The sequence below is a fragment of the Capra hircus genome, chromosome 16 (genome assembly GCF_001704415.2).
Source record: "Capra hircus breed San Clemente chromosome 16, ASM170441v1, whole genome shotgun sequence".
Taxonomy (NCBI): Eukaryota; Metazoa; Chordata; class Mammalia; order Artiodactyla; family Bovidae; genus Capra; species Capra hircus.
In genome coordinates, this window is record NC_030823.1 from 27,428,342 (window position 1) to 27,443,811 (window position 15,470).

Sequence of the window (15,470 nt, forward strand, 5' to 3'; positions counted from 1 at the left end):
TATGTGTGTGTGTCAGTGTGTCTCTTTTCCTGACTCCCTGGCCTGAAATTCGCCCGAGAGGACCTCCCTTCTCACTCTCTCTGCTGCCATCCTCCTCCCTCACGTTTAGGCCTTTTCAGGGTCCTTTCTGCTCCCGCACTGACCCCTGTGCGGGAGCTGCTCACGGCTCGATCTGTGACCTCTCCTCGACGTTCTCTCCTCATCCCCACTGGCCCCCTTATTCGGCCTTCTTGGCCCCGCCACTTCCCTGTTCTGTGATGAGCTTCTGGCTCCAGGCCATGTCCTGGACGTCCTGCTACAGATCAGTCTCTGTTCTCAGAGAGTCTGAGACATGCAGGGGTTTCGGGGGCTTCCCAGGTGGCACTAGTGGTAAAGAACCCACCTGCCAGTGCAGGAGGCATAAGAGATGTGGGTTTGATCCTTGGGTCAGGAAGATCCCCTGGAGGAGGGCACAGCAACCCACTCCAGTATTCTTGCCTGGAGAATCTCATGGCCACAGAAGCCTGGCCGGCTACAGCCTGTAGGGTTGCAAAAAGTCAGACACAACCAAAACGACTTGCGCGCGTGTGCACACACACGCGCTCACATGCACACACACTCGCTCACGCGGAGGCCTCCAGGGAGCCACCACCTCCCAGTGGGGGCGAGGAGTCGCCTAAGTCACAGGGAAGTGGAGGTTCAGGGCTGGAACCCAGCTCTCTGGTGTCCCAGCCTGTCCCCTCCTCCTTCACCTGTGGCCACTGTTTCAGCACTGGCCCTCAGCTGTGACCAACTGCTCCCCACTGCCCTCTCCCCTCACCAAGCCCGTGGCTGCCCTCTGAGCCCAGTTTGTCTCCTCAATTCTGACCCGGCAGCCTGGGCACAGAGATCCTACAGGCACCACAGATCCACAGGGCGACCAGGAGAACACTTTCACCCCAAAGGGAAGGAGAACCCGTAGGGCAAATTTTAACTTTTTTTTTTAGTTTTTAAATTTTCAATATTTAAAATTCAAAAAGTACAGAAGGAGACAGAGTCTCCCTCTCGTCCCTCCCCAGGGACAGCATCTGCTTCTGTTAAATAACATGCTTCCAGGGATCGCCTGTGTATACACTGCTATACAGAATGGATGTATATGTGTGTTTTTTCTAATTTTAAACTCAGATGATAATGTGATAGAATTTGAATCAAAAATAATCTCTCACACGAATCTGTGTGTTCCAAAGGAGTTAACATTAACTACTAAAATCAACTTTAGGAGTAAATTTAGCAGCATAGACGGACACCCAGGATATATTGTTAAGTGGGAAAAAACAAATCAGGTTCCAAAATAGAACGTATGTAGGGTTCTATTTTTGTTAAAGGCAAGTTATGTTCTCTGTTTTTAAAAACGTATGAAACTGTCACAGCCGAGGAGGAGCCTAAGGAGACTTGACAGCTAAATGTAACTTGGTGTCCTGGATAGGATCCTGGAATAGAAAAAGGACACTGGGTAAAAACTAAGGAAATCTGAGTAATACTCCATTGTATGTGTGTATGTACCAGTATTATTCAGTCTTTAAAAGGAAAGAAATCTCAGAAGATGTGATGACATGGACGAACCTTGAGGATATTACGATAAGTGAAATAAGCCAGTCACAGAAGGGGCAAAGGTTGCATGATTCCGCTTATATAAGATATCTAAGATTGTTGCGCTCATAGAAGCGGAGAGTAGGATGGTGGCTGCCAAGGGCTGGGAGGTGGGGAACTATAGAATTACTAATGACCGGGCATAAAGTTTCAGTTATCCAAGACGAGTAAATTCTAAGTATGGCGAAGAAAATGGCAACCCATGGACAGAGGAACCTGGCGGGCTACAGTCCATGGGGTCTCAAAAGAGTTGGACACAACTCAGTGTCTGGATACACACACGCAACACACACGCGAATTCTAAGGAGCCACTGAATGACAGTGAACCTATAGATAGCAACACTGTACACTGCAACACACTTAAAACTCTGGGAAAAAAGGCAAAAAAAAATCCCTTTGTGAAGACAATAAGTCTTGTGTTAAATGTTCCTACCACCACTTAAAACAAAAAAAAAACTAAGGAAATCTGAATACATAAAATATGAACTTTTAGTTATTAATGTATCAGTGCTGGCTCATGCGTTATAGTAAATGTACATCCTAACACAAGATGTTAATAGTAGGGGAGACTAAATATGGGTATATGGGAACTTCTAGTACTAGCTCCACTATTTTTCTATACATCTAAAATTGTCCCCAAATTAAAAAATTATTTTAAAATGTTGGACGGGTAACACAGTGTTCTCTTCAGATCATGAGATTACATGTGATTCCCCACCCCCGGCTTTTGATTTATCTTTGCTTTCTGTTTCCTACAGAAAGCACATATTATTTGTAGAGTGAATAAACCACAGACCTTGCTGTCAATGCCAGCCCTCATGGTGGAGGTGTGACAGTCTCCCTGGCCGTGTTTGCTATGAACACCCACTTGCTTGGGAAGAGACTGTTCTCAAAGGGACTCTGGGGCGGAGCAGGGGGGGGCGCCTGGAATCCATTCACCCATCTTTGGCCAGGGTGCTGTTTCAATGCCCAGCACGCTACCTTAAAATAATTTTCTCCACTTAAAAAAAAAGTTATGCATATGTCCATTGTAGAAAAATTTTAAAGTTTATACAACCACAAAAAAGACTATGATTTGCTTGAAATTCTATTGCTCAGAAAGGACTACTTTTTACATTTCTGTAGTTTATCTTTTCAGACTTTAAAGTTCCTATACACACCATATAAATATATGCATACATGTAAGTATTTACAGAAATTGGGTCATACCATGGATCTGGCTTCATAGTTTGCTTTTACTACTTAGCAACATATACAGGACTGATTTCCATATTCAATGCACACGGACACTGTCATTTTAGATGACTCTATTGTATTACAGGGACTCTACTGTATTACAGTGTACTGTGTGATCATAGCTCAGGCATGTCTGACTCTCTGCAACCCCGTGGACTGTGGCCCACCAGGCTCCTCTGTCCATGGGATTTTTCCAGGCAAGAGTAGTGGAGTGAGGTGCCATTTCCTCCTCCAGGGGATCTTCCCAGCCTGGGTCTCTTGCATCTCCTGTGTTGGCAGGCAGATTCTTTACCACTAGCATCACCTGGGAAGTCCCTTACAGTGTACTGTTAAACTATAATTTGTTTCATTCTCTGCTGCTGCTGCTGCTAAGTCACTTCAGTCGTGTCCAACTCCGTGCGACCCCATAGACGGCAGCTCACCAGGCTCCCCCGCCCCTGGGATTCTCCAGGCAAGAACACTGGAGTGGGTTGCCATTTCCTTCTCCAATGCATGAAGGTGAAAAATGAAAGTGAAGTTGCTCAGTCGTGTCCGACTCTTAGCGACCTGCAGCCTATCAGGCTCCTCCATCCATGCGATTTTCCAGGCAAGAATACTGGAGTGGGGTGCCATTGCCTTCTCTGGTTTCATTCTCTACTGCTGGATATATAGGGCTACCTGCCCCCTCCACAATTTGTAAATTATTAAACAGTGAATACGTTGAGCGTTGCCACGAGCAGCAGTTTGAGAGCAGCCTGGCCCAGCCTCACAGACAGCTCACGTTCTCACCTGCAGGGCCACAGCAGTCCATCACTTGCAGGTGGTTGGGAGTAAGCCCCCTTGGGGGTCTGGAGCTCAGTGTAAGCGCTCAACCAGCGCCACTGGTGGTGACTGTGGTCAGCACCCATGGGGCACCTGGGGTAGCAGCACCATGGTCCCGCTCAGGCGGGCTCAAAGCCTGACTGGCTGCCCCGAGAGCTGCGACGGCAGCCTCCCCCACCACAGGGCCCTCTCCCCCAGCCCTGGCTGTGTTCTGTCCCCCCAGGGCTGGACATCCACTTCATCCATGTGAAGCCCCCCAACCTCCCCTCCGGCCAAACCCCAAAGCCCTTGCTGATGGTGCACGGCTGGCCTGGCTCCTTCTACGAGTTTTATAAGATCATCCCGCTCCTGACTGACCCCAAGAACCACGGCCTGAGTGATGAGCATGTTTTTGAAGTCATCTGTCCATCCATTCCTGGCTACGGCTTCTCCGAGGCATCCTCCAAGAAGGGTATGGGGCTGCTGCGGGCCGGGCACCTGCCCCAGGGTGGGGAGCCGGCTTCCTTCAGAGCCTGAGGGAGCTGGGGGGAGGGGAGGGTCTGAGCCCTGAGGAAAGAGAAGCAATGGGGATGATTTGATTGCCAAAGGGCCAGTGTGTCTTCTCAGGATTTGAGGGGCGTGGCGGGCCAGGGACCAGGCAGAGTCATGACTGTCCAGAGTGGGCTCAGGGCCTGGATGCTCGTGTCCTTGGGAGCTGCCCACTCGGGGCGGGTCCACATCTGGACTCTGTGTTATTCCGGACCAGCAAGGCGGACTAAGCACTGCACACAGTGTGGACCCATGGACCCTCAGCAGGGCTGGCCTCACCGTCTCCTGCACCCAGGCTAGCACGAGGAGCACTGCCTCTGGGCACTGGGCACCCCACCCTTGGGCCCCAGGATTCCTTCTCACCCACTCTGAGCTGCTCTCCCCTCAGCGTAGGGCAGGGTGGGCGGGGAGGGGGGTGGTGGTGAGAAATCGCAAAGGTCTCTGGCAGGACCAAAGGTGTGACCTCCCATGATTCTTCTCTCCCCTTAACAACCAGGCTTCAACTCAGTGGCCACTGCCAGGATCTTTTATAAGCTGATGCTGCGGTTGGGCTTCCAGAAATTCTATATTCAAGGCGGGGACTGGGGGGCCCTGATCTGCACCAACATAGCCCAGCTGGTGCCCAGGTGAGGGTGGCTGTCAGGCGTTCTGTGTATGTATGCAGGTGTGTGTGCATAGCCCGTGCGAGGTGAATGTCTGCGTAGGGAGGAAGGTTGGGCACAGTCTCTGAGGCTCGGCACAGCGGCCACGCGGGCGGGATGTTTGTGGGCCCAGGGGAGATAAGGGAGGGTCCCTATCACTCAGCTCTGCCTGGGGCAGTTCAACACGGATCCTCCCTCCCTGTGGTGTCACACAGGACTGGTGAGTCTGGGCCAGTTGCCCAGGCAGGGAGAGCCAGCTAGAGGAGGGGGACAGTCAGGGAGCAGACCTTTCTGATGGACCAAGTCCTGGGAGAGAGCTGACCAGAACTTTGTAGAACCTGTATTTTCTCCCCAGCCTGCTCCTTCACCTCATGTGGTCACCCGAGGGGGCAGCTGCTGATGGGGGCTGGCCCTGTGCTCCCCAGCTCTGTGGTTGCTTCCTCCTCCATCTCCCCCTCAACTTCCCCGTCCTTGATGGCACCCAGGCTCACCTGACCCTTCTCTGCCCCCAGCCACATCAAGGGCCTGCACTTGAACATGGCTTTGATTTTAAGAAATTTCTACACCCTGACCCTTCCTCTGGGACGGTGTTTCGGGGGGCTTTTCGGTTATACCGAGAGAGACATGGAGCTGATATACCCCTTTAAGAAGATCTTCTTCAGCTTACTGAGGGAGAGCGGCTACATGCACATCCAGAGTACCAAGCCGGACACTGTGGGTGAGTGCGCAGGCGCAAGGCACCTGGCTCAGCGGTGGGGGGTGGGGGTGAGGTTACATCCAATCCATTCAGCAAGGCTCCCAACCAGCGGGGGAAGCCTCACCTACCCTGGGAACACTGCTCGTGGGGTGAAAACCTCTTGTGAGGGACTCAGAGCTCTTTCCACCCTTACGCTGCCTGGCCAAATTCCTGAACAGCTTCACTGAGCAGAATCAGCGTTCCTAGTGACTTTGACCCCTGGTCTCTCTACCCATGAGTCCTACAGGGAGAAGCCTAGAGATGGACAGAGGAGGGGGTAAGACAAAGCCTAGTGTTTTTCAGTTCTGGGACTGTGGGAAGAGGGGGGGTGCCCCAGGGCTGGGAGAGCTCCCCAATTCGGTGAGCGAAGACAGCACAGATGGAGCTTCTGCCATCAGGGCCCTGTTAAGGGATAATATATTTTTTTAAGGTATCAATCATATAGCTATACTAATGTGGAGGGGCATACTATGTATCTTTGTCAATAAAGTAATTTCCAAATTCTAAAAAAAAATTTTTTTAAGATAAAATCATAAAAATAAATGAACACATGTCAAAATTTTATTTAACTAACTAAAGCAACTAGTAACATGCAAAATAGAACAGTTCAAAGGCATTTAGGAACACTAAATTGGCTAATAGATACAAAACTTGTCAAAATCTATAGGGTAATAATCAAGTATATCTCCACTGGATTTTTTTTCATTCAGGTTTATTGAGATATAATGGACATACAGCACTGTATACATTTAAGGTGTACAGCATAATGATTTGACTTACATCTTCTGTAAAATGATTGCCACAATAAGTTTACATCCAACATCTCATATAGATTAAAAAACTTAAAAATTTTTTTAACCTTGTGAAGAGAATCTGTAGGATCTACCCTCTGGACAAAATTCACTTGCTTCTCTGTGAACTAGACTCACTTGCATTACTATTAGTTTTCAACAATTTGCAGACCTGTAAAATATCTGTAAGACAAGGGAAGAAAGGCCCCCTTTACAATCATATGATATCAGAGGGGTCCACTAGAAACTCCTTGAACCCCACTCAGAGGACACCTAGGAATTATTTTGCCGTGGTCTTTTAGAGTTTCCATGACAGTCCATACTCACACACCTTGGGCAGCTCACAGTAATAAGAACAGTGTTTTATAGAACCAGTTTTCTCCCTCTGATTATAAAAGTAACCCATGTTCAATGTCAAAAAATCGAAAGATGCAAAAAAGCATGAAACAGAAAAGACAGTCACCTATAACCTCGTTCCCTACCTCTCCTCTCCCAGGCCTTCAGAAGAACTGGCTAGCATTTTGACTGATGCATTTTCACAAATGGAATCTGTCCATACAACCAGCATTCATTTAAGAAACAGAGCGTGACCCACCAGCCCAAAAGCCCCTGCACCCTCTTCTGGGTACTGCCCCCCACGCCCAGGGCAGCCACCCTCCTGACCTGACAGATGGATTGCTTTTGCTGCTTTTTATACTTTGCATGCATTGGAATCCTCCAATAGGTGCTGTTTTGAGTCTGGCTTCTTTGGCTGAATATTTTACTTGTGAGATCCATCCATGCCGTTTTTAAAAAGGATTTCTTTTTTAAAAAACAATTTTATTTATTTTGGGCCGTGCTGGGTCCTTGTTGCTCTGCGGGCTTTTCTCTCTCTAATTGTGGCCGGGGGGGGCTCCTCTCTGGTTGCGGTGTGCTGGCTTATTCCGGTGGCTTCTCTCATTACGGCGCACAGGCTCTCTAGGACATGCGGGCTTCAGGAGCTGTGGCACGTGGGCTCAGTAGTTGCAGCTTCCAGGCTCTGGAGCACAGGCTCACTAGTTGTGGCTTAGCTGCTCCTTGGCATGTGGGGTCTTCCTGGACCAAGGATGGAACCCGTGTCTCCTACATTGGCAGGCGGATTCTTCACCATTCAGGGAAGCCCCCATCCATCCCATTTTTAATGCTTGCTTTATCGTTGGGCCTATGAGTGGATCGATATTTATTTACAACTGATTCCCTATTTTGGGCTTTTGGGTTGTTTCTAATTTTTCACTAATCACAGAATAGAAATGAAAAAAAAAACACACTTTTTAAAAACAGCATTTATATATATTTCTCATTTGGATCCTACAAAACCTGGAGTCGTAGTCTTTGGTTTAAAGGAAGCTGCCCATATAGCATATGGATATCAATGAAGTAGTGGGTGAGGTGTTATCCCTTTTTGTCAGGTAAGGATTCCAAGGCCCAGGGTTAAGGAAGTGAGGTGCAGGAGCACCCCAAGAGTCAGGGCACAGCTGTGCTCTGACACAGGCTTCCTGTCCACACTGCTGTTCTGTGGGGCCAGCACCACCCCTCTTGCTGGCAAGCTGTCTGATCCCAGCCCTGAGTCGCTCCCTTGCTTCTTCCCCCACCAGGCTGTGCTCTGAATGACTCTCCTGTGGGACTGGCTGCCTATATTCTAGAGAAGTTTTCTACCTGGACCAATTCAGAATTCCGAGACTTGGAGGATGGAGGCCTAGAGAGGTAAGACCCCATCCACCCCTGCCTGCTGTCGGCTTACCTTCCTCACCCACCTCCCTTCTCACCGATTTCATCTCTGGTTGCTCTGAGTGGGATCATCATCGAGTTCCATCTGTTGTTGGGTGTCCCACAGATCCTCAGCCTGTGACCAACCCAGCCCCAATGTTTGGATGAGGAAGCTGAGGCCCAGAGAGGTCTAGCCGCGCAATGGAGATACAAAAAATAGGATGCAGGGCTCAAGGCGGTTCTGTTTGCTAAACAGCCTCCTGGGATCAAGGAGTCCGGAGGGCAGCAAGAGCCTCTTTGTCACTAAGACATGAGAGCAGCCCAAGGACCGTCCCTCCCGAATCCTGGACAAGCCTGACATCATGGCTGTATGTCTGCATCATTTTTGGAAGCTGGTCCTACAGGGTGGCTACAGAAAATGTGGGGAGGCTGTCCTGTCTCCTGGAACCTTAAAGGCTGCAGCCTGTACGGTACATGATTCCCAGGTCCCTGGCCTGATTCGAGCTTCATCAAGGTTGGCCCTGATCCACCTGCTCCAGGGCCCAGCCCTTTTTTTACCCCTTCAGAGACACTCAGAGCACCAGTGTCTAATATGTGAGAAGGAGTGTATGGATCTGGCCCCGGAAGTAGGGACTTGGTCTAAGCCATGCCCAGCACCTAAAACAGCACTGAGCATGTACTAAGTGAAGTGAAGTGAAAGTCACCCAGTCATGTCCAACTCTTTAAGACCCCATGGACTGTAGCCTCCCAGGCTCCTCTGTCCATAGAATTTTCCAGGCAAGAATACTAGAGTGGATTGCCATTTCCTTCTCCAGGGGATCTTGCCGACCCAGGGATTGAACCCAGGTCTCCTGCATTGCAGGCAGGTTCTTTACCATTTCAGCCACCAGCTGGTAAAGGTGGGCATATAGTAGGTGCTCCACAAATAGTTGTCTGATGAAATGAACTCTAAAGATACATGCAAAGGACTGTGGGCGCGCAGAGAAAGGGGGATTCGCTTTAAGAGACAGGGAGGGGAAATGACTGGGAGAATCTGTTTGACCTGGGCCTTAAAGGATGAATAGGAGTTTGCCAGGTGGAAAGGGTGGAAGAAGGGAATATAGGCAAAGAGAAAAGCAGAAGCAGAAGTTGGATTGATTAAAATGCATGGTGTACTTGGAAGGGGTAATTTGTCCCCAGGCTGGTGTAAATACAATGGGGCCAGACCTACAGATGGATCCTCGAAGAGCCTCTCATGGGATCTGTCTCCCCAGTCCCACACAGGGCAGCACCCAAGGGTTGATGGGATGCCACTAAGAGCACCTTGGCAAGGGGTCTGGCCCTGCTCCTTGCACACGAATACCTGGAACCCGGTATGAGGCCAACCAGACTGCCCGCGGGCTGCCCCCTGCAGTTTCTGCCCACCTGCGTGCCTGGAGAACCAAAGCTTTGAGCAGCAGACAGACATGATCAGATCTGTGTTCTAGAAAGATCGCTAGCTGCAGGAGGGTAGAAATGGTTGCTGTGGTAGTTTTCAAGCTGTGCTTGGAGCTGCAGGGGAGGGGGAAGCACTTGGCCAACTCGCTAAAAGCCAGTTCCCAAGTGTAAGTGCTTCTTGTAACTGTTCAGCTTTCATTGACTGGTTTTAATTTTGTTATCAAAACTGCGTTTTGAAAATGTTCATTTTATCTCTATCCCTGCTTCATGCCGCCGTGGCTAGAGATCTAGCATTTCAGAGACGAGGGACTGAGAGCTAAGAGAAATATAATCCCTGAATACGAAGGTGTCTTATGAAGATGTTGTCTCTGAGAAGCCTCTTTTCTTACTTTATTTTCATATTTAACATTAATACCTTCTTCTGTCCCCCTCCTGTGCCCCTCAGATTCTCCTTTCTCTGCTCCTGTCTCAGGCTGCGCTAGTTGGGAGCAGGGCAGAGGTGAATTGCACATTCCTTAGATTGCAGTTCTGAGGATAAAAATATGATTGACCAACTGTATCTAAATAGCTGAAGCAAACAAGTACACTTAGCCAACTGACCTTTGACCATTTTTGGCAAATTGGCTTCTGCCGGATCAACTCAGCTCATTGCCTGGAGCTGAGGAGCCTTGCAGGCGGAGCAGCAAATGTTCTTTAGTCCAGGCATCGAGTATGGAGTGGATATATACGAGCAAAGGCAGTGCGCTTGGAAGGGATGCCAAGAGGCTGAGCTGGTTTCTGTCACGGACAGGCCGAGTGGGAGATGCTGGCAGGATGCCCGGGCAGGGGTGTCCACTTGGTAGCTGGGCTCACAGATCTGGAGCTTTAGGTGAGGGGTCGAATTGGAGCAGCTCTTCCCACTGTGTTCTCAGTGAGTTAGTAGTTGGAGTCTCGGGGCGGATCTCCTCAAGACAGAGCACAGCAGAGCAGCGTCCAGGGGTGCTGGGAGGAGCCTTACTGGCTCCAGAAGAGAGGCTGGGAGGACAGACCTAGGGAGAAGACCCTCCCCACGAGGCCTGGGCAGCAAGGATATTTGGTGCGCAGAGTGAGGAGGCATGGGAGAGAGAGCAGGGGAGGGAGGGAGGGAAGGCCTGGGGACAGTGTGGGAGGTGAGTGGCGTTTGGGCCTGAAGAGGCAGGTGGAGGGATTTAGGACTCAGGACAAGGGAGCAACAGCTCCCCCTGAGCCCCGAATCAGGAATCTACCAGGGAACGGCCTGGGAGGTGAGGGGGGAGGGCAGTTAGGGATGGCTGCTCCATGAACTTAGACTTCCTCACAGAGGAAGGTGGGTGCGCGGGAGGCTGTGGGTGGGCACACGGCTGTTGGGACCCTCTGAGGACGTGGCAACTGAGGATGGTAAGCACGGCTGTCAGGACGGCTGGAGTCCCCTTGGGTCTGTGGGCTGTAGGGGGGTTCAAGGTGGCAGAGGGCCCCCAGGAAAAAGACCCTGAAGGGGTGAGTGCATGTCAGGGAAACTAGAGGGGCTGAGGAGTGGTGGGTGGTTATTCCAGGAGACAAGGACAGAGGCTGGCGAGTGGAGGATGAGTTGGGGAGAGCAGTGAGGAAATGGAGGCCCAGGAGGCATGGCCCATGGGTCGCAGCCGATGACATGGGCAGAGGGGGAGGTCATGGAGAGTTCCGGGCTGTGGACGCAGGCTGGGCTGAGTGGCCCGCACCGACTGGAGAGGGCGACGGCCCAAGGGGCAGGCGGGCAGGAGAGGGTGTGGAGCTTTCCAGAGTCCACAGGCCACGTGCTCTAACAACAGGTACCAAATGATTATTTCCTCCCAGAGTGGGGGCCCCTGCAGTCTGGGTGGGCTTCACCTGCTCAGCAGTTCTCAGGCTAGAGAAGAAAAGGGGTATCCTGTGCTGAGCATGTTGGGGAGGGTCTCTGCAGGGCCCACGGCTCCTTCCTGGGGTGACACAGGTTTGGCAGGAGGTAAGCTGGCAGCTGGTGAATACAAATGCCCCAGCAGCTGCTGACCCTGCCTGCTTCTCCTGGTGCCAGGGTCCCAAAGGCTGCCCGGAGACCAGGGTCTGCTCAGGACCGGTCAGGGGTGGGCCTGCACTGAGGGGTGGGCTGAGCAGAGGCTGCAGCACCCTCCCCACAGACCACCCAGCGGTGACCAGCCAAGCTCCTGGTTCGGTTGACCACACCTGCTTCTTCCCATCTGGCCTGAACCTTTGCAGGCAGGTCAGGGACGGGGTTGGCTGATACCACCCAGGATGACAGGCTGCCTTGTACGTGCTCATCATTCTACATTACCTGTCCTCACGGTGACTGGTGACCTTGGACCAGGCCTGCCTGTAGCACAGGGAGAAATAAGGTCACTGAGTGGGCGGTGAGGCCCCAAGAGGCGTGCCAGGTGGACACAGCACTGACACATAGCTTGAAAGTGGCAGCTCTCAGGCGCTCCTGGCACTGAGCGTGGCCTTCCCGTCTGCTCTCCCAGGAAGTTCTCCCTGGACGACCTGCTGACGGGCATCATGCTCTACTGGACAACGGGCACCATCACCTCCTCCCAGCGCTTCTACAAGGAGAACCTGGCGCAGGTCAATAAGCATGAGACGTAAGTCCAGCTGAGCCCGGAAAGGGGCTTCTGGGGAGGGTGCCCCTGAGACAGAGAGCAGGGGGGTGGCCTGCTTGGACTCAGAGGAGGACATTTGATATGGATAAGTGCAGCCAAGCCTTGGGTGCACACCAGGTGTGTAGAACAGGAACACAATTTAAAGGAGGGGGGCCTCTCTTTAGAATTAGCTCACAGACAGAAGCGAATGGAGACAGCAGATCCCTTTGCTGCCAGGCCTGGTCCCCAAACATCCGCAGGGGCTCCCCCAGGGCCAAGGCTAGCCTTAGGTGGCACAATGGTTCAGGAACCCCTTGACAGATCTCATAAGGAGACCCTCAGATGGCAGCAAAGGGAAAAAGGAGCAAAGGTGGGAGGTGGAGGCTGTTCCCACCTCAGCCACACTTTCCAGCTAGGGCAGCGCTTCCAGAAAAGAGGGCCCTTATGGGATTGGAGCTGAGGTGGGTGCTTAAAACCTAGGTCTGTCCTTTTATGGATCCATGTGGCTGAGCGAATTTGACCCCCACCCCAGCTCCCTGAACCCCGGCTGTGTGGGAGAGCCGGCCCGGCCTCCCCCTCAGTGAGATATTCGTCTCTTCCAGGCTGAAGGTGTACGTGCCCACGGGCTTTGCTGCCTTCCCCTGTGAGCTGATACACTCTCCAGAAAAGTGGGTGAAGACCAAGTACCCGAAACTCATCTCTTATTCCTACATGCCCCGTGGGGGCCACTTTGCCGCCTTTGAGGAGCCAGAGCTGCTCGCCCAGGACATCCGCAAGTTTGTGGGGCTGCAGGAGCGGCAGTGACCCCGGCGGGACCTGGCTGTCACCTCCCCAGCAGCCCCTGCCCTAGCATGGCAGGCTCCCTCCTGACACCCGCCCTTTTACAGAGAAGTCCCTGGTCTCCCAGCCCAGCTCCCAGTAGCAGTGGGGCTGGCAAGGAGCCCACTCCCCATCTCTGGTCCTCTGTGGGGAGAGATGCCCCTGTCCTCAGGAATGTGTTTGCTGCCGTCCCCTGCCCATGCTGGGACCCCAGGCTCACCCTTCCACGCAAATTCCCCACGCACTTGCTAAGCAACATGGCTTTGATGATAAATGATTTTTCTTCTAAGAGTGGCTGGAACAAGTGACTTGCTGAGCCCCGATCCCACATAGGGTGCCCCTTCCCACCGAGCTGGCAAGCCTGCAGCCTGTGTTGGGGCGATGTCCCATTCCACTCTTGCTGGGAGGCATGATGGACTGTTGGGGGAACCAAGAGGCCACTCTGCTTATCCGGGTCCCCGCCAGGGGCAGCTCAGAGCAGAGGCAGCGAGGCCAAGTGACTAGTGGGGACCCTCACTGTCTGCTTCAGCGATTGGAGGCAGCCTCCCAGCTCTCCCCACCCGCACCCATCATGCAGGCTTGTGCCTCTGGCGCCCCCTGGAGGCAGCTTCTCCAGCAAGTGCCCAAAGAAGCCTTGCAGCCATGGGGTCTGGTCGGGAGAGAAAGGCAAGAGGCTGCGCCCCTCCTTCTGTGGGTATAGTTCTCTCTTGGCTTCAAGGAGGCCTTGAGCACTGTTCCTTCTGGAGGGAACAGACAGATGGAATCAAGGGCTTCAGATGGAGCCCCATGCACTGGATGTGAAGAGGCAGGGAAGGCTGGATCTCTGCAGTCTGGCTGAGTGGGCACTTTATTAGTGGTCCTCATGATCCCTGCCACTCCAGGTGACCAGCCACTATGTCACTGGCAACATGAAAAAAAAAAAAAAAAACCCTGGTGGGGATGTGGAGAAGCCTGCTGCAGCCTGGCGCTGGCCCACAACCCCTCCTGCTTCCTGCAACTCACTCCCGGGGTGGGGGCAGGGGTGGGAAGGGTCCAGTACCCGTGAGGGGAAGCTGGGATGGACCTGGATCACCATCAGGAACCCATCTCAGGCCTGTGGCTGCTGCAGCCTCTTTGGTTATCAGTGGTATGTGTGTGTGCCTGGAGAGGGGTGGGCAGTGTCTGGATGCTCAGAGGGAGAAGGTCTTCCACATGGTGCAGCCTCCTCTTGCTTGATTCTGTCACCACACTCGTGGGTTGGAGGGACACAGTTTCAACACATGATCCTGCTAAAAATCACCAGGGCCATCATCCCAGCCACAGAGCTGGGCGCTTGTGCAGGAGGGGACTTGGAAAGAAATAGAACCTCAGGCGAGCAAGTGAGAGTCCAGGTCTGCGCGCCCAAAAGAACCCCATCTGATGGCGGTCCCGCCTCCCTGCTCAGCCAAGGGCCAGAGCCCCTTTCTGCTTTCATCTCTTTAGATTGGCTGTGCTTAAAGCAGATGGAAAGAAGTCCTGAACTTGGTTGAGCTCGAGGGCCAGCCACCTCTCCACCTGTGTCTCTTCACCTCCTGACTCCCCAGGGCCCCGAGCCTGGACCAGCCCAGCAGTTCCCCAGCTCTCAGTCCTCCTGGTCGGCGGCTGCCACGCTGTCCTCCGGGCTCTGTGCCAGACCCTGCCCTGCAACAGTCCCGCTGATGTTGTTGATGGCGCCATAGGTCTGCTGCTGTGGAGACAGGGCTGTTTTCTCTGAGGATGAGCTGTTCAGAATCCGGGGCACGTAGGGCTGCCAACAAATGGGAGTGTTAGTGCTTGGGAGGGCTGGGCACGAGATTCCAGACCCCATTCTGCCCCTACTGTCCCAACTCCCTCCAGCAGGAAGACACACAGAATTCTCATAAAGGACACATAAAGAAACAACATCAGCTTAGGACATGAGGACCTAAAAGACAGCAACTAGCACATTCTCCCAGCAGCCAGAGCAAATCAGAAAGCACAGCCACTTGGTCTCAAGGTCCTAGAGAAGAAAGCACACCTCTTTCTCAGAGGAGACAAAACATCCTCAATTCTAGAGCCACTTTTTATAGGAATCAGGTCTATCAACACAGGACAGGTTTAGAATGCTGTCAGTGGGACTTCTGAGTAGCTGAGCGAATCTATGTAGGCTGTGCTTCCTCTCAATCCCAGACTCTGGCTGCCAACCCCAAACCAGGCTGAGAATGAGGGGTTTACATCCACCACCTGCCGTGTCTGGCAGGTACACTCAAGAGTTGTACCTCTGGGCGATGAATCTTCCTGAAACCTCCAGGGCTGGTCCAAGGACAGACACTAATAAGAGTGCCTGACACGTGGGAGGGAGCCATCGCAAAGAATACTGCTACTGACCCAGATCGGCACTGTCCTAGCCCTGTCGGTCAGTCCCAGCCTGATCTGCCAGGCCAGCAGCCACAGCTCTGGGAGCTTGGGGCTCCATTCTCCTTTCCCAAGCCCAGCATAGGGGCAGGACCCTGGAGGCCAGAAACGGGGAGAACGAGGAAGGAAAGAAGTCCTGGTATCTTTCTAACAGTGCCCTCCTCCAGAGCAG

At 52.5% G+C, this 15,470-nt stretch overlaps 2 protein-coding genes across 7 annotated transcripts in view; one reads left to right on the forward strand and one right to left on the reverse strand.

Annotated features, from left to right (window-relative positions):
• Positions 1–13,196, forward strand: part of EPHX1 (epoxide hydrolase 1) — a 38,393-nt gene extending 25,197 nt beyond the window's left edge. For 3 of the 4 annotated variants that reach the window (XM_013970075.2, XM_018059920.1, XM_013970074.2), the window contains exons 4-9: positions 3,869–4,096; positions 4,670–4,799; positions 5,327–5,532; positions 7,955–8,063; positions 11,975–12,091; positions 12,691–13,196. In XM_013970075.2, coding sequence (XP_013825529.2) covers positions 3,869–4,096; positions 4,670–4,799; positions 5,327–5,532; positions 7,955–8,063; positions 11,975–12,091; positions 12,691–12,892 — 992 coding nt within the window. In that variant the 3' untranslated portion in view covers positions 12,893–13,196. 4 annotated transcript variants of the gene reach the window in all.
• TMEM63A (transmembrane protein 63A) overlaps positions 13,728–15,470 on the reverse strand; it is a 36,705-nt gene continuing 34,962 nt past the window's right edge. For 2 of the 3 annotated variants that reach the window (XM_018059927.1, XM_005690528.3), the window contains exon 24: positions 13,728–14,672. In XM_018059927.1, the coding sequence (XP_017915416.1) occupies positions 14,508–14,672 (165 nt within the window). In that variant the 3' untranslated portion in view covers positions 13,728–14,507. 3 annotated transcript variants of the gene reach the window in all.